The 18719-nt window shown below is 30.1% G+C and overlaps 2 protein-coding genes across 5 annotated transcripts in view; both read left to right on the top strand.

The window, feature by feature from the left end:
- LOC136980687 (dynein axonemal heavy chain 2-like) overlaps positions 1–18719 on the top strand; it is a 647596-nt gene that overhangs the window by 140333 nt on the left and 488544 nt on the right. The window lies entirely within an intron of this gene.
- Positions 1–18719, top strand: part of cin (Molybdenum cofactor synthesis protein cinnamon) — a 34985-nt gene that overhangs the window by 1395 nt on the left and 14871 nt on the right. For all 4 annotated transcript variants that reach the window (XM_067276877.1, XM_067276876.1, XM_067276878.1 and 1 more), the window contains exons 2-8: positions 5585–5683; positions 6334–6412; positions 6926–6983; positions 9294–9386; positions 10132–10226; positions 11806–11872; positions 12007–12102. In XM_067276877.1, the coding sequence (XP_067132978.1) occupies positions 5644–5683; positions 6334–6412; positions 6926–6983; positions 9294–9386; positions 10132–10226; positions 11806–11872; positions 12007–12102 (528 nt within the window). In that variant the 5' untranslated portion in view covers positions 5585–5643. The remainder of the gene's footprint in view (positions 1–5584; positions 5684–6333; positions 6413–6925; positions 6984–9293; positions 9387–10131; positions 10227–11805; positions 11873–12006; positions 12103–18719) is intronic.

The following is an 18719-nucleotide window of genomic DNA, read 5'->3' as shown; positions in this document are numbered from 1 at the left end:
AGTAAAAAGCAGCACTATGTCCAAGAAAGGAGCGGCGAGGTTTTATGGGGTGCCAAAATCAACCATACAGTTCAGATTATCCAAAAAGTTTAGGAAGGAATCACTGGGACCAGAGACTGTGTTGACCAAAGAAGAAGAAAATGTGCTTGTGGAGTGGATCATCACTTGCAGCAAAAAAGGGCAACCTCGCCACACTGAAGACTTGAAGTTAAGTGTTAAGGAAATGTTTGACAAGTCGAAACGGTCCAATCCTTTCACAAACAACATGCCCGGGAAAGGATGGTACCAGGCTTTTCTCCGTCGCCACCCAGAAATTTCACTTCGCACCCCTGAAGAAGTGACCAAGGCCAGTGCCTGTGTTTCAGAGCCAAACATTAGAAAATGGTTTTTGGATGTTGCAAAATCTTTAAAGGAAGATAATGTTTTGGATATTTTAGAAGACCCAACTAGGATATATAATTGCGACGAAACAGGCTTTAGTGTAAACCCCAATAACAGGAAGGTACTGGCAGCCATGGGTGAAAAACGTGTACGAGATAGACAGGGGCCCCGCCAAAACAAAGATCACAGTATTGTACTGTTTTTCCCTATCAGGCATGGTGGTTCTTCCATTAATTGTTTACCCTTACCTCAGAATCCCCCCGAGGTAAACAAATCGGTTGTAAAAGCGGCTAGGGATGAGGAATGGGGGATCGGCTGGTCTGAAACAGGCTGGATGACAAGTGAAGTGTTTTATGAATATGTGGGAAAAATATTCAACAACTTTTTAATAAAAAGCAATGTAAAAAAGCCTGTCATTCTCTTTGTGGATGGACACAAGACACACTTGACCTATCAACTTTCAGTCCTCTGTACCAAACTTGAAATCGTATTAATAGTGTTGTACTCAAACGCAACAAGAATTCTCCAAGCTTGTGACGTTGGCATTTTTAGGCCATTGAAAGCAGCTTGGAGTCACGCAGCACAAGAATTTGAACGCAACAACCCCAAGGAAATTATTAATAAAGTGTCGTTCGCAGAAGTTCTTAAAAACACTTTGATGGCAATATCATCAGCGATCACAGAAAATGCATTTCGAGCTTGCAGCCTCTATCCTTTTGACCCGAATTTGTTGGATTATTCGAAGTGCCTTGGCACAAGTAAGAGCAAAGAGCCACAACCAGCCGACACAGAGCAGTTTTTAAAAAAGTCTGATTTTTATCATATCCTTGGATCGTCACTCATCTTAAGTAAAGAGCCTGATAACGTCTCTGAGGCTATTTTGCTAAAGATCCATGCTGCTTTCTCAGAAAATGTGCATCCGCCGCCCGAGCAAATTGTAAGTGCTCGTGTCACCAGTTCCCGACTTGGAGGAGTCCTCACACTCACAAACTTCAGTGACAGCCCCAGGATCCCCAGTATCCAACTTGGTGGTTTTACCAAACTCACGAGCTTCTGCATCAGATCAAGTGTCACCTTCAAAGACAACCAGCTTGTGCAATATGCTAGACTGGCCTTTGACTCCAAAAAGGAAAGGAATTAAGAAGCCAATTAAATGAAGTGATTACATTATAAGTTCAACGAGGTGGCGAAAAGGCTATTAAGATGAAACTGAGGTGAAGAAAAAGAAGGCTGAGGAAATAGAAGAAAGAAAAAGGAGAAGGAAAGAAAATCGAAAACAGAAGAAAGCTCTTAAAATGAAAAAGAAAGGTCTTGTGAGCAAACCAAAGAAGAATAAGTTAGATAACATTCCATCAGACTCCTCAGATAGTAGTGTCGACCTTTCATCTGGAGACAGTGTTTGGCATGAATCTGCGTCTGACGAAGAAATGGAAGAAAAACATGTTTGGGAGCCAGTACAAAAGAACGTCGGGGAGTTCGTTGTATTTCAATACTACAAACAATTTTACCCTGGACAAATTACTGAGATGGACGACGAAGCCACAGTAATATCATCAATGGCAAAGGTAGGCCGCCTATAGAAATGGCCCGATAAGCCCGACAGGCCCGACATTCTGTCATATCCTTGGTCGTCAGTGGTTGGCCATATATCTTCCCCCCAAGAAGACGAGTAAGACGAGGAACTTATATACTGTGCCCGAGCTGAATTTCCTTTTGGATAAGATTTTAATTTACTAGATTACATTTCTTTGTAGGCCTAGAATATGTGTAATTATTGACTCTAGGATATGTTGCCAGAGTTCCAAAATGAAAAACTATCTCCATGTCTATAATATGTGGAAATAGTTTAATATATTTTGAATAACATGGAACATGTTTTAAACATTGTTAATCCCTAATTTTTAATATTTTGACAAAAAACATTTGAAATGATATAGTTTCCCCATAACTATGTCCAGTCTTTAATTGGATTACACATGCAACAGTTGGGCATATTAATATTTGAGTGAACTCAGCATTTTTTAAGAGGACTTTTCCCGTAGATAATTATAAAATTCAGAACATTACTTATTTTCATCTATTTACTATAACTTAATAAATGCGTGATCTATTATTAATTTCACCACACTGAAATAATAATAAATCAATTAACTTGCAATATGCTTTTCTCTTTACTAGAGTCTAGGACAGGTGGCGAATCTATGGCATGTGTGCTGAAAGTTGCATGAAGGGAGAAATTGTCCGGCATGTAACTTATCATGCAATTTCAGTCTTTTTCAATTGGCTTCTTGAAGGATTGTACAGTAAACATTGTTGGTTCTGTGGTGCTCTCTATCTCCAAAATTTGTATTGCAATTATCTCTGCAGAATGCAATATACTTTTTAGCACCTAAACCAAAAGACTGAATTGTGCTCATTCAAAGTTCAACAATGGAATCTGATGTTTCAGTTTTGAGTGAACCAACCAGTAGCAATTTTATTACTATTCTGTTCTTAGATGTAAAATATTGCACAACAAGAGGAAATATCTTTTTATTGCCATGATTGGAAGCATCAGTGGAAATATAAATAACAAAGAAAAGTTTTATTCTATGATTAGCATCTTTCCTGGAGTTGGGAGTGATCACATTTTTTATCAAGACTATAGATTTAGTTCTAGCACTATCAAAGTTTGTTTTCAGGTTTAAATATGCTGGAAAATGTCTGTCTTTCCACTGTGGATGATGCTGAATGTACAGTGGCACAATTTACACAAGACTTCATATTCATTGTCACTTCTTGAAGTAAAATCTCACTGTCTAGAATAGTAACTGCAGTAAGAACACTTTCTTTTTAACTTGACAAAGTAAAAGAAAACTAGAGTATCTGAGTCTTGAATCAGCCACTCCTTTCTGATCTTGTTCAAGCGAAAGCAACAACTGATAGCTATTGCCAGTTTACAAAATTATGAGTGAATGCTTGAATTTAAACATCTGAAGTGATTGTAATGACAAATACATAATCCACTGTTGCCACTATAGATTATGCACCATGTTAATATTTAAAGCAATATTATATTCTCCAGTTCTACTTTAATGGTTTATATGAAGATTGAGGAATATCCAACTTGGTTAAAATGTTATTAATTTCTTGTTTCATATAAAATGATTTTGAAATTTTAATTCGTCATTTCTTTTGCTAAATACAGGAAAGGTGGGCATCTCGACAAAATTTGCCAGGACATTTCTTAAAAAGAACAGCCCTGTATATATGAGACATTGAAAATGCTACTGTAGGATGAGTTATAAAAAAAATGTTAGTTTTTTGAAAAAAATTAAAGTAAGCAACCAAATGCATTGTACTGATCTGAATATCTAATACTAAATACTGCATTTTTCAGTAATTTCACCAGATTTTGTATTTATAACACTTATGATTCCTACTTTCAGTTCATTCTTTCAATATCATTATGTATTTGATCAGCATTTGTTTAAAAGTATAAGGCAAACAAGATTAATCAAAACTGTCTTCTGACATTTCGCATAACACGTTTTTTAAAATACCACAAACATCATAAATTATATTATGATGTTGTGGTATTTATATTGGACCAATTATATTGTCATGATATATCTTAATCAATTATTAAAGAATACAGTTTACTATAATGTAATTTCAGGAGTCTATTCTCAGATGACTGCAGGATTTTTATCCAATATTGTAAATTAGTTATAAACTAGACATGACCTTGGTTACTGTATTCTTATGTATTCTAATCCTAAGGTCTATTCCTGGTTATATGTTAGCCAGGAGTTAAAGTGGTAAATATTTCTTCATAAAAATCAAAATTATTTCTCCATATAAAATTTATATTTAAATATTAATTGTATAAATTTATTAATAAAGTTTTGAAATATTGTTTTTTGTTTATCGACAACTCCATAATTTTACTAGTATATAAGAATGCTAATAGTTGAAATGAAAGCAGTTAATTAACATGATTAAATGTTTTTCAAAATTCATTACATTACATTTCCAGATCCAAAATGTTTGGAAAAAGAATATATTAAAAGGTTGTTCAAATTATATTGTTTTAAATACATGATACATTCAAAGTGTATACCAATAATTGAAATTTTTTTTCAAATCTTGATCGTTTTATATATTCTCATTCAAGTAGGTAAATTTTCTTCAGAACATTGTGCTTGTCTGGATCAGAAAATGAAATGAAATGCATTTCAGGAAGCAATTACTTTTAATAAACTGATTTCTTTACAACTATTAGCATTCTTTTTACTACTGAAATTATGGAGATGTTGATATACAAAGAAAATATACTTCAAAACGTTATCAATAAATTTACACAATATTTAAATATAAATTTTATATGGATAAAATAGCTTTGATACAGTAGAACTTTATTAATTAATGGATCAACCTAAAAGCTTTTTAAGCAAGAACCTTCTACTGAAAAGAAAATATTGTGATAAAGTTGTTCTTTCAATAATCAGGAATGCCCAGTGGATAATGAGGGCCTGGGACAAAATACATATTGGATGGGCTCTATAGCAAATCATACTAATGGAAGTTGATATTGATAGTGCTTGTCAGAACTTGCTGTTTGTTTTGAGCATTATTACTAGATTATTGTATAAGAAAATTATCCCAAAGTCACATGAATTCTGACACCATTTTGGGATTTCCTAATATTTTTTTTCTTTTTCTATATGCAATTATATGTATAAAATTTTCAATAATATGCAATTGAAAAGTTTTCAATCCATTTTCTGGTCATGGACAAGATTTCCATCTATTTAAGCAGGAATTTTCTTAAATGAACATTTTATATGAGAAAGATTTGTCTCTTAGGGAAAATATTGGGACTTTTGAAATTAAATTTCTTACATGGGAAAACTTCTATTGCAAGAACTTCTTGACTATATCAGACAGTTTACTCTACTGTACTGTACAGAATGTTCTACTATATATCATAGAGAGAAGGTTCATACTGTTAAATATGGAAATCTTTGATTTACATAGCGAAATTAAATTGTGTAAGATTATTAATTTGCTTAAACTATGATGTCTTTTAATGTGTGTGTTATATTTTTAAATGTTAGATTCATTTTAAAATGTATTAGTAAATTATTTAACCCATTTTTTTTTTTCTAAATTGAAACCTGTAAAAATGTGGATAATCTGAATATCAATAATAATTATGTAGGAAATAGGATACAGAAAAATTATCCAAATTAGAATAATAATCAATTGATTATACTAAACATGGAAAATAATGCAGCTATTCAAGTAGGTATTTTAACAGGTAAGTGAATCATTACTTTTTTTAATATTATTATTTTTTTTATTAAGATGCAGTACTTTGTGAAAGTTATTTTTATTGTTATTTTATAAATAAATGTTTTACGAGATAAATACTTAAATTTAGTTTTTTAGAAATTTAATAAGATGTAAATAGCTCATTTATAAAATTGCAATAGAAATATATTATATTTGTATTAATAAAATGCAATATTTTAAAGCCATTTTCTGATAGATGATTGTTGTTAGAATATATTACATTTAATATATTATAATATATTTTTTTATCTTAAACTTTCTACAAGAGTGCCAGCAATTTTAATCGAATGAAATCATTTTTACTGTTTGACTCTATCTAATCATTAACTTACAGCATCATTTTTTAACTCATTAAAACTATTTTTAATCAGTTTAATATTATAATTTTAATCTAAATTAAGTATTATATTAATGTTCTTTAATATATTTTTAATAATCATAATGATATCTTATTATAATGTGTTTTTTAAAAAAATTATTTGGTTGAAATGATTTTAAAAAATTTTTTTTAAGTTAATGAAATACTAAAAGTTATTTATTTCATTCACTTAAAAAGATAGAAAGAAAATTATTTCAACTAAACAGTTTTTCATTGAGTATTTCATCTCTTTACAGTGAGTGATTCATGTTTTAATAAGACAGCTGATGATAAAAGCGGTGATAATCTTGAGTCATTATTTCTTGCAAAATCATAGTAAGTTTGAAGTGTATTTCCTGCAAATCATAGTTTGAAGTGTAATCTATACACTTTAGAATAAGATACAAAAGACCATTCTAATACAAAAAATGTTTTATAATCTAAACAAGTTTTTACATTGAATAAAACACTCAAATTTTTTTTGAGTAAATTTTAGTTTTCCAATATTTTAAAGTAAATTTTCAAGACTAGAAATTATAAATTCTTTATTACCATAATAAACTATTATATATTATTATACTAAAAAACAATGAGGGCATTTATTGGTATTAGACAGAAAGCTTAATTCATTCAATTTTGATTGTGTAGAAAATACTTCTAAAGTATTCAAAACTGTATAAAACTTGAGAAAATTTTTATCTTGGAAAATGTTAACTTTTATTAATTTTATTTTTTTACAATTTGCTGATTATGCTTTGAAAAATTCTATATGTTAAAGTTTTAAACTGAAAATTAGCATAATATAGCTTTTACTTTGAAATTCTGAAATATGTAAACTTTGATATTTAGTTTCAACAGTGAAATTGCTGTTAGATGCTGTATATCAGATGATTCTGAAAACATTCAGGTAAGAGAATTTTATTGTTTGTTTTATCTATATAATCTAAGAAAGACAAAACAAATTGTCCATAAATTATTTTAACAGAGACTAATTTAAAAATATTTCTTAAGTATTGAAATTAAAATATTTTTAGAAAAATAAATTGCAAAATTCAATTATAATTGTAATTTTTAATACACAGATTTAAAATTTAAAAATGTAAAACTAAAAAAAAAAAATAAAATATACACTTAAATATGTAAATTTTTAAACTAATACTCTCTTAAATACAAACAGGTTAGGTTCTGAAAGTTTTGTTGTAAGTTGAAAGTACAAATGTACTTTCAACTAACAGAATACAGTCAAACCTGTTTTTATGCGATCTTTTTTTGTGTGATTTTTTTTTATTTGTGCGGTTTTTTTGGTGCGATTTTTTTTTTGTGCGGTATAGTTGGCGACTAGTCTCGTGCGATTTGTCATGTCTCACGTTGACTTATTATAGCTAAATAAACTTATTATAGCATAAATGAACTTATTATAGTAATATTATTGCATGAATATGCGAAAAATGAAATAATTTATTTTTTAAGTCAACAAAACACCACCTGGACAAAAATATGTAAAACAGACGATAGACCAGATGATGCAGTCAAGTGCTGACATCTGTTGTCAATAAATTCTATTTCGTACAGTTTTGAGTTATTTTCTATGTGAGACTTTTTTATATGCGGTCCCTATTGACCGCATAAAAAACGTGTTGCGAAAACTATTTTTTATATGCCACTCGTGAAGTTTCGTGCAATTTTTTTTTATGCGGTCCCTATCCACCGCATAAAAACAGGTTTGACTGTACATTAGAGCATCGATTATCCGACTCAATTGGGGACTGGGGTTGGTCGGATAACTGAAAAGTCGGATAACCGAAAAGTATGAAAAAATACATTATTAGTATAGTGTATTAGGCCTGGTTTAAATACTAGCCTCCCTTTCATGGTCGAGCCAGTGCTGCCAGCTAAAACATGCAAAAATTTAACAAAAATAATATTAAAGTAGCCAAGACATAACTAAATATTGTAGCGCCACATCACTAGTGGACATTTGAATTTGCCGACTAGAACGCGGTTGGTTAACCAATAAGTTGGTTAATCAAGGGTCGGATAATCGATGCTCTACTGTAATTACATATTGTTAGTCTTTGATCCTTCAATGTACTTAATAGATACATTACACTTATTTACCCACTGACTATTACTTAGTAACAAGTGTTTTAAATGCGATTTTTTTTTTTTTTTTTTTTTTTCCACCTAATGCACTTTGTTTTATAATGTCCAGTTTAGTTTCCACAATAACAGAGCCATACTTCTTGCATTTCTGTCAACTGTTAGATTAACTATTACTTTTTGGGCACATTTTTGAAGCAATAATTATAAAAGTTTATAAAAATTGCAAACAATAGCAAAAAAATGCTGTTACTCCAACATTACTGACTTCAATGCCATATCACAAGCAGCAATGGAACCTCAGAATATGTACAGAAACAAAAGATTATGGTACACAAAATAAATAAGCCCACATTAATTACTTATTAAAAATTTATTATTTATTACTGACCAGCAATAAATGCCACCCCATGAGTGGCAAGAGAACTTCAGGATTTCAAATCAAGTGTCTTTATTGTATTAGGTCATTAGTTCACACATAACATCATTAACATTAATCAAAATTAGTAAATCGTTGTCTTTGTACTTATTAAGATATACATTTTTGCTGCTATTAACACAATAATTTAAATTTGCATATAATATTATATCGATACAATAAATTTTTGAAAATAGTTTGTATAAATTGTATATAGTTGTAGTTTTTATAGTATGAAAAGAGAGATACATAGTTTTTTCAGAACTTTAGAATTTGCACAAAATTTAAATTTTAGACTTGCAGTCAAATTGTTCATAAGTCTAAAAGTTCATAAGTTGTATGTTTGTAAGTAGAGGAGCTCCTGTAAATGAATTTATTGTTTCTGACAGTGACATATGTAAGTCTAATATTTTTTTTAGGTTACATTTAATTTAAGATATGATCAGTTATCTAAATAATTATGTTGTTTTAAGTTAGTTAAACTGTATAGGAATGTCATTAAATGAATACATTGCCAATATGTGGAAATCTATAGAATTAGTTTTGAACCAATAAATAGTAAATGATTCTAACAAAAATTATTTATTTTGAGAAGTATAATTTTAAAGATAGTAAAATATACAGATTTCTTTCTCATATTTTTAATTAGAACAAGTAATCAATTATTATCAAAGTTTAGTTTTTGCATTATTATTTCAGACAATATTAAAAGACTGGTGTGATCATAAAGGCCTAGATTTGATATTAACTGTTGGAGGAACTGGATTTACAGAAAGAGATGTTACACCAGAAGTAATTATTTTATTTCTGTTGTATGTGTTTGTTTTTGTTACCTTTTATTATTTACCTTCAATGTGAGACAAAGCATTTATATTAAAACATAACTACAGTAACATATATTTTTATTTTTAAAATTATCATGCACATGAATTAACTGATGATAAATGATACAAAAAATGTTGTTCTTATATATGATTAAATTCACTAAAGTGTAAAAAGAGAATTAAAAGTATACCATATAAATATTTTATATTTTGTAATTTTTATATGAAATGGTTGTGGTCGTCCATTTTATTTGCATTTGCACTTATCAAGGTAGCATTGATCCACATAACCTTGGATAATTGAGGTTCTATTATTATTATTATTATAAATTATACAGTATGTATTTCAGAAAATGTCAGCTAATTTGTTAATGTCATTACATTGTGATCCCACCTTTGTAAATAAGCATGTATTTTATTACCATAAACTTCTCTACAGCAAATTTATACTTGTGATATATTAGAAAATTTTGTAAATCAAACATTGATTTTATCATCTACAAGTCTTTATTATTATTATTAAATTTATTTTTTGCACAGAATCAAATATTTATATTTTGAGTGTAAGCAAATGATGATAGAAATGACATTTCTGTTGTATTGACACAACTTTACTTTTAGTGATCTAATATTCAGTTCTGGTATCATTTTTATATTTCAATTAATTTTTTTTTTAAATTTTATAATATTTGAACATTACTGTTTTTCTGCAGGCTACAAGAGCAGTAATAGAAAAAGATGCACCTGGTATAAGTATAGCAATGGTTCAAGGATCACTAAAAATTACTCCATATGCAATGTTATCTAGGTAAAAATTAATAGTTTAAATTTCCATTTATATATATTACTTGAAAAAATTGTTTAAAAGATGAGAGAATTTGAAAAAAATTATCTTTTTATTTAAAATTTAATATGATCTTATGAATAGATATTTATATAAATCTACCAAACATTGGAAATTACAGACTATAAATATAGTCTACAATTCATAGCTGTTCAGTTGATTTATATATGTATTTAGTATAGTTTGTTCTTTATGTTTAAATATTTATTCAAAGATAATAACACACCATATATCAAGAATTGTAATAGAAGAGGGGGGGAAAAACAGACTGACTGTAAGCATTAGAAAAACATTTAATAAAAAAAATTCAATCCATTCCATTTTGATATAATTCTGCTTGAAAAGTTTAAAGAGCTGTTATATGTTAACCCTGCATTTCAAATATAGTGCTTTTTTCCAAATTCTTTTTTGAATGTGTTAAAGAAGTATTTTGAATTCTAACTTGTCTAAAGACATCATTAATGCAATATTGAAAGTACTTACAAGTCTTGCTTGGTATTACATGTTTTTCTAATTCCAACAGACAGTTCGTGTTTTTTCTCTTTATTATAAATGTTTATTTCTTTGATTTAAATTTCTTATTTTTATAAAATATTTTGATTTATTTTTAATTTTAAATATTTTGTATGACCAAAAACCATCAATCAAACTCAACTTTTTATACTTAATGAACTATCAAACCACATTCTATTGTTGAAAAATGTTTTGTTAAACAAACACAAATGTTTTCAACCTAATAGGTAATCTTCAGGAGTAAGCAAATCTAAAATGCCTTTTCAAAATGGAACATTTTAACGAAGGAACAGTTGAACTCTCATAGTTAAATTTAAATCAGATAAATTAACATTTAAATACAAATATAAAATATTTTAATCAAATGCAAAATAATATAAATAATAAAACAAAATAAAATAAATAAAATGCATCAGAATATATGGACAAGTGCAGACTAAGAATTCTTATTTTAATTTTTCTTTTATGCAGAATTTTCATGCATTAGGTAGTCTGCATGAATGCCAGGGATGCAGATAGACTACAAATAGATATTCTTGACTAATGAAGGAAAACTGTAATAATAAACAACTGAAAACACTTAGCATATCATCTTGATGTTATTATAAGAAACTTTAATTTGGAAGTATTAATACAAAAAGCGAAATGTGATATTTTAGAAAAAAAAAAAAAATTCAAAGCAAAATATTTATTGAGAATAGCTTAGAATAAATGAATTCTTATCAGATATCTTGGCTCTAATCTGATAACTTTAAAAGAAATATTCCTAATTAAATTTGAGTCATGAATTAGAAGTTATACCTGTCCTATGTTTGTAGAAATCCAACAAAGAAACTGAGTTAACATGTTCTTTCCCCAATGTCTTCAATTACAATAGCTACTTCAAATAAATTAATCAAAAATTCTTAAAGAATTTCTTCATTTTGAATTTTATTGCTAGTATATAATATATGTTGTAAGAGAGATTTATTTGATGTAAATATATCTAATAATTAAATGTTTAAGTTTGACTAAATTTATTAATTTTCAGATCTGTATGTGGAATTAGGAAAAAAACTTTAATTATAAATTTGCCTGGAAGTAAAAAAGGCTCTCAAGTAAATAGTTTGATGCATTACATTGTTAAAAATAAAATAAAATATTTAATGTTATTAATTTAAAAATCTGATCTGATTGTTGTTTTTCATATGAAAAAGTTTAGTTAAAAAAATATTTGAAATCTTTTGTACAGGAATGTTTTGATTTAGTAGCATCTGTTGTTCCTCATGCAATTGACCAACTTAAAGGAGAGAAAATGGAAATTGCAAAATTACATCAAAATTTACAGGTAAAATAGTATTGTTTAAATCAAGGGTTGCTAAACTTTTTTGATTGTTGATCCCTTACAAGTTTTTGAAACCTCACATTGACCCCCACCGAAAAGTTTGTGTTACAAGCAAAACAAAGCACTTACTATTTTAATACATTTCTTTTAATTTTGCATTTGTTTTTCATTTATTGTATATTTGTTAATAATAATTGTTGTAACTGACAATCAGTGAGACGGATAAGCTTGATCTTTAGCTTCCCCTTATCCTTAGCCTAAGCTTGATAATTGACCCCCTAATAATGTTATATCGACTCCTGGGGGTCGATACCGACCATTTTGGCGACCCCTGGTTTAAATAAATATTTTTCATTTGAAAATTTTCTTAACTTATTTTATTTATTTATTTAAATAAATTTATAGAATGAAGTCTGTTAAATATTAATAAAAGGAATTCTAATCTTATTTTGAAAAAAAAGAAATTGTTTTAAAAACAAATGTTTATATATTCTGTAGTCTAAATACTATAAGTAAATATATGTACAAAGTAATAATAATATTTAATTTCTTTTTAAATTCTCATTATCAAATTTTATAAATTAACAGTTGTTGAAATCAATAATTCTTTTTCAGTGTAATCAATAATTTTTATTTTTAATGTGTTCACACCAAAATAAAAATAAATGAAGTATCATAACTAAAGATTTTTATTCTTAATATTCTTCTGGAATCAAGTCAAATAAAAATTATTTGTATATCAGTGATTTAAAAAAAAAAAATTGTTTTGTTGAGTTACTAAATTAAAAAATCAGAATATACCCTAATGTTTTCAACCACAAGGTTCCATCCACAGGATCCATCAATAAAATATTTTCATGATACAATAAAGTAATTTAGGGGAAAGTTGCCTAAGTCGTACCGGTGCTTAAATCATACCTCAATGATTTCAAAAGTACTTTATCCGCCATACAAATGGCAACAGTGTATAGTTATATGGCTCAGTTGTACTTATGTGCATAGGCACCGCACATCTGCGTTTCAAGGAATTAAGACTGTTTTTGGTAAATAAATTCATTTATGGTCGTTTGAGTGTAATTTTCATCTGGTGTGTGGAAGCTCCTAAGGTAGGAAAACACTAGTTAAATACATTTTGCTTTTTTAGTATAAGTTATATATCTATTAGTGATTTGTTTGCCTCTTGCAGTTTTGTGAAAGATTTTTTTTAAAATAGTTTTGGTGCTTCATGAACTGACATGCACACTGTGTCTTATGTCATACTCCCTTAAAGAAGATATGAAGCAAAATTCTGTTACATGTAAATTACAAAAAGAAGAATGTAAAACGAAAAAGTGAAGAATAGTAAAAACAACGATTGGTTTTTGTAAAATATGCAATGGTATTCGTGAAGAAAACACAATTCAATGTTTAACATGCATGTCTTGGATTCATGATGTATGCAGCGGAGTTACAAAACAGATGAAAACATATGTTTGTATTGACTGTAAATGAAGATGTAGTTGTGGTAATAAATATACTCGTTTAAACCATATATTTATTTACAGTGGGTGGCCAAATTATTATACTCAAAACTATTTCTTGTATTTTGTCAGTTTAAGTTATGAAATACAATAGTTATATGGTTCCTAAAGTTACTAGTATTAAAACAATATATAATAAGTGTATTTAGGAATAAAAATTAAACATGTGTAGATAGGTTGAATAGTGTACTAAAAGAGAAATACATATTATTTGGTATTTGGTTACTCCGCCCTTAGCTTCTATGATGGCTTAAACGGGGCATGGCATGCTTTCAATGCATGCTATGGCTACTTCTTGGAGTTTTGGAGTGTTGTGCCGTACTCTAATGATATTTTCAATCAGTTCTCTTTTGTTTGTTATAATTTTATTCCTTGAAATTTCAGTTTTCAGGACTGCCTACACATTGTCTAAAGGATTCAAGTCAGGCGAGTTTCCCGGCCAGTCCAGGGTGTTAATCCGATTGTTTTTAGGTATTCTTTGATAGATTTGGCTTTATGACAGGGTGCAGAGTCATGCATGAATATAAAATTCCTATTAGGGAACCATTCTGCTGTCTGTGGGATCAGTTTTTCCTCCAGAACTTTCTTATACTGATCCTGACACACAGTTCCTTGGACAATATACATACAGCCTTCCAGTCCCTTTGCTGCTGATGACAGACCATATCATCACTGAAGCAGAATGCTTTACTAGTTCCACAATGCAGTCTTCATTAAATTTTTCATGCAGAACAAACTCTGTTTTGTCTTGAAGAATTTGCATTTACTACTCGTCCAAGAAACAAACCTGCAAGAAATTGTTTTTGTATAAATTTATAAAGAAAAATACTCTAAACATGTGTATTCTTGTATTAGGGTTATAAAAACCTTGCTCCAGTCTTCTTGTGTCCAGTGTTGATGCTTCTTGGCCCAGGCCAGACGTTTGGCCTTCATGGCAGGAGTGAGTTTTGGATTTTTAGTGGTTGACAACATTTCAGTCTTATCTCTACAAATCTTCGCCTGAGAGTCTGCTCCGATATTTGTACTCTGTTTTTAATTAAGAATTTTTTTAATAATGAGCTGAAGCTTTTGGTGGTTTTCAAGTGTAATGCGACATATTTCTCGCTCAGTTTGAGGAGGTGTGATGCGTTTTCGACTGCATTTACCGACTCAATCTGCCTTGATTGGTATTTCGTTGTCCAGTCTTTGCTTGATATTACGCACACTGGACTGTGATACATTACACAAATCAGCAATTTGACACTGGTTATATTGACAAAGCCATAACATTGTCGAAATCCTTACTTTTTTTCTTGGTGTGAGGCCAGCATACTTCCCCATATCTGTTAATAAACATTTTTAGGTTAGGTTGGTCGACAACCCAAAAAAAAAAAACTAACTAAAACATGACCACAATGTATTGATCAAGTATTAGAATAATCCTAAATGTAAAAAATCCAATACTTACTGAAAATAAGTCGATAACACTGAAGCCAAGATTTTTTTTGAAGACTTCTCACAAGCCAGCACAGTAAAATTTTTGACATGCACTGACACTAGTGGCCGCCATTTTGAAAAAAAAAACATTTATGTGTTACCACACTAATGAATAGGTTGCCAGATACAGTGGCTAATCAGTACATTATAAAACAATAACATTCTTTTAATAATAAATTAATTACAGCCACCACTTTCACAGATAGTGACGAATTTTTGTTTGAGTATAATAATTTGGCCACCCACTGTAATTTTAGTTTGAGGTACGACTTAAGGTACTGGTTTCCTTACTTGTACCAATTTCAATTTTTTTAATTTTATGAGTTTAAAGAAAATGTGCACAGACTATTTAATTTTTGCAATAAATAAAAGCAGGGTTTACTAGGGTTTCCAATGATACTCATAAGTATGTGTTTACTAATATATTCTCTGATTTCTGAGAATGTTTTTTTAAGGGGTACAACTTGGGCAACCTTACCCTACTACAGATATCCTAAATATCTGAATGAATACTCCTAACTTAAAATAATATGGAAAAATTGTGTAAATGTAAATTTTCTTCCCATTTTACAAACCAGAATGTTTACACAGAAGCCATTAAATGGTTTAATTATATTCTTTTGCCTACACTTCATATAAGAATAACAATCAATCTATCACAGACATATATCCTAAATATCTGTAGTAAATATAAGCTAAAAATTATCTGTAGTAAAAAGATTCTAAAAATATTGTAGTTGAAATAAATTAAATTACATAATAAGATAGAAATTTATGTGCTTTTAGGCTCATGCTCATCTTAGGAAGTTAACAGAAAATTATTACTAGTTAGTAATGTACTTTTCTAGTAATTTTGAATAATGAGTTAAATTTTGCCATGGCTCCTGAATAGGAGAAAAAATATCAATAACAAATTAATAGATGATGTATTGTGTAGTGACATGCAAAATATGTTATGAATATTTAAGAAAAGTTGGAACATCAAGAATTTGAGAATTCCTGATATTCCAGCCAAGTAATTGGAATTCCTAAATGTTCTACTTTACTGCCAGTGGTCAGATGCTTGTGTTTGAGGAAAGTGATAAGATTTGCTAAGAGAAGGCATGCATTACTGACCAACATTATTTGGTTGGAGAATTATTTTTATAACCAGAACCCAGACTTCCTGTGCAGGATTAATGCCAGTGTTGTCCCATTGACAGAGTTGATTACAAGGAGACTCAGGAAACAGTATTGTAAGAAAATGGAATGGCTTTCAATGTTCCAATGCCATAGTGAAAACCGAATGCAGGATTTTCTTATATATTGGGACGACATACAACCTCTTCCTATGCTTGTTAACACAGGTTAGACCCTTCATTTGCTCCTCTTCCATTGGATGATTTTAACAAGGTTATACCGATGTTGAAAGGTTGATTGAGGGTCTCAACATGACCCAAAAGGAGTATTTCTGATGAAAAGCTTTTTTCACTAAGTGTAACCGCATAGTCAATGCACAGGATCATGCAGAGTATTGGAAGGCCATACATAATTCAAGGAGATGGCTGGATTATAACAGTATAGTGGCTGTCAGAGTAGACAAATCCAGAAGCATTGTACTAATGAAACAGGACACTTACAGAAATGGTTTACGTGAGTACATTGACAACACTGAATGCACTAAGGCGGTTATTTGGAAAAGATTCAAGCAAAGGTTAAATGCATAGCTAATTCTCCCTTAGCTGGAGTACTCAAATTAACTAAAGCAACAGTATCGGCTCCAATTTCCCCTCATTTATTCACTTTTGCCAAGTTCCATAAAACCGGTAAACAACTGTGCCTGGTTGTGGACAAATTGAAATCTCCATCTATTCTTATGGAGTGCAGGCTCAACTCTTTTATAATCAGTAACATGGAGGAATATCCATACACTGTCCAATTTGGTGGAGTTGATTTGCAGATTAAACACACTGGGCAACTTGGAGTGCATCTACTCCACAGTATGTGACGTTGAGTCCATGTTCCCTTCTATTTGTATAGAGCCATATTTTTGTGAATTGCGGGACTTTCTCATTTGTGACATCAACAACTCTTCCAGACATATTTCCAACATTTTGGAGTTAGCACACCTTATATGTCACTTGGCTTTTTTTGTATTTGTAGGGGATACTTTCCTCCAAGGCAGAGGGGTACAGTACCTATGGGTAGTCCCATCTCAGGAACACTTTGTGAATTGGTAGTCAGGCACCTGGAGCAGTGTCTTACCTGGTGTTAGCAATATTATTATATTGTACGCAAGATATGTTGATGATATCTTGATTATTTGGAGAAGAAAACTGAACTTATTTCCATTCATCGAGGCTTTCAGCGATAACACTATGGCCTCTCGTTGAGGACAACAACAAAGCTGCACCAGAGTACACTTGACATAGACATCGCATTACAACATGGCCAGTTGAGAACAAAGGTGTTCTGTAAGACCCTGTATGCTTTGCTCTTCATCTGTGCAAAATCACATGATCCTTATAATTATAAGATTTACTAAGGCTTACACCCATTGTGCAATGGCAGAGGATGGAAAAATGGAACTGGAGTACATTTCAAACATAGCCAGGCAGCATGGATACTCTGCATACTTTATTAAGGCTCTTGTTGCATGCCAGGAACATCCAGCGGAAACATCACTATCGAGAGACGAGTCCTTTTTACCTGTTACTTACAATAAGGTCCTTACTAACATCTACAAAGAAATATCCTGCTTAAGAGTAACAGGATTGCTTACAGGAGATCTCCGACTGTTTTCTCTTGTATTAGAAACGAATTGGACCGAAATTGTATCCCTGGGGTTTATATTATTCCTATTTATGATCTTATGGTGAACCAACCTGGTGAATATATTGGTGCTATTGCACGTAGTCTAAAAATGAGGATCAAGGAGCATAAATACACCATTCATTTCCATTACTGCATTCGCTTCTTTCACTGTTGATAACGATGTCTGGGTTGTCTTTGGCAATGCCTGATTACTGCAACGATGTGAGGACCCAGCCAACCTGAAATATCTTGAACAACTGGAGATATTTAAAGTGTTTAAAATTAACTGCTGTTTCCCTCTTAAAGACATGGACTCATTAGCAGCTGCCTTGAGGTCATGCTTTGACATACAATAGATCCCTGTCAAGTTTGTTGTTATATATTTTACATAAACTTAATATTTTAAAACTGGAATCGAGCTGGAAGACTAATTTTTAAATGCATCATTGAGCATGTGCATATCTTTATGACATGAGACTTTTTAAATTTTGGAATTTACATTCTTTTATAAATATTCCATTACATTGAAACTTGACCATTTAAAATGGAAGAAAACATTTGTTTAAATGACAATTAATTGCTGGTTTAATGGTAATTACTTATCTTTATTTAATTATATGCCAGTAGTAGTAGTGGTGATTGGATTCTGATTATTTTCCAAATTCCTAGAAATGATGTATATTCTTCATGAATTTGAAAAGATAAATGTATTTTGAACTGAAATAAGAATGTTCTAATTGTTGTTTGTTTATTTATATCTTATGATTTGTAATACTAATTCATTCCAAAACAAATATAATGTTGTATTTGTTCTTTGAGAAAAAATTTAAA

Source organism: Centruroides vittatus, unplaced genomic scaffold, assembly GCF_030686945.1.
Source record: "Centruroides vittatus isolate TY-2023 unplaced genomic scaffold, ASM3068694v2 contig_717, whole genome shotgun sequence".
NCBI lineage: Eukaryota > Metazoa > Arthropoda > Arachnida > Scorpiones > Buthidae > Centruroides > Centruroides vittatus.
The sequence above is the reverse complement of the archived record's forward strand: the minus strand, read 5'-3'. Positions and strand labels throughout refer to the sequence as shown.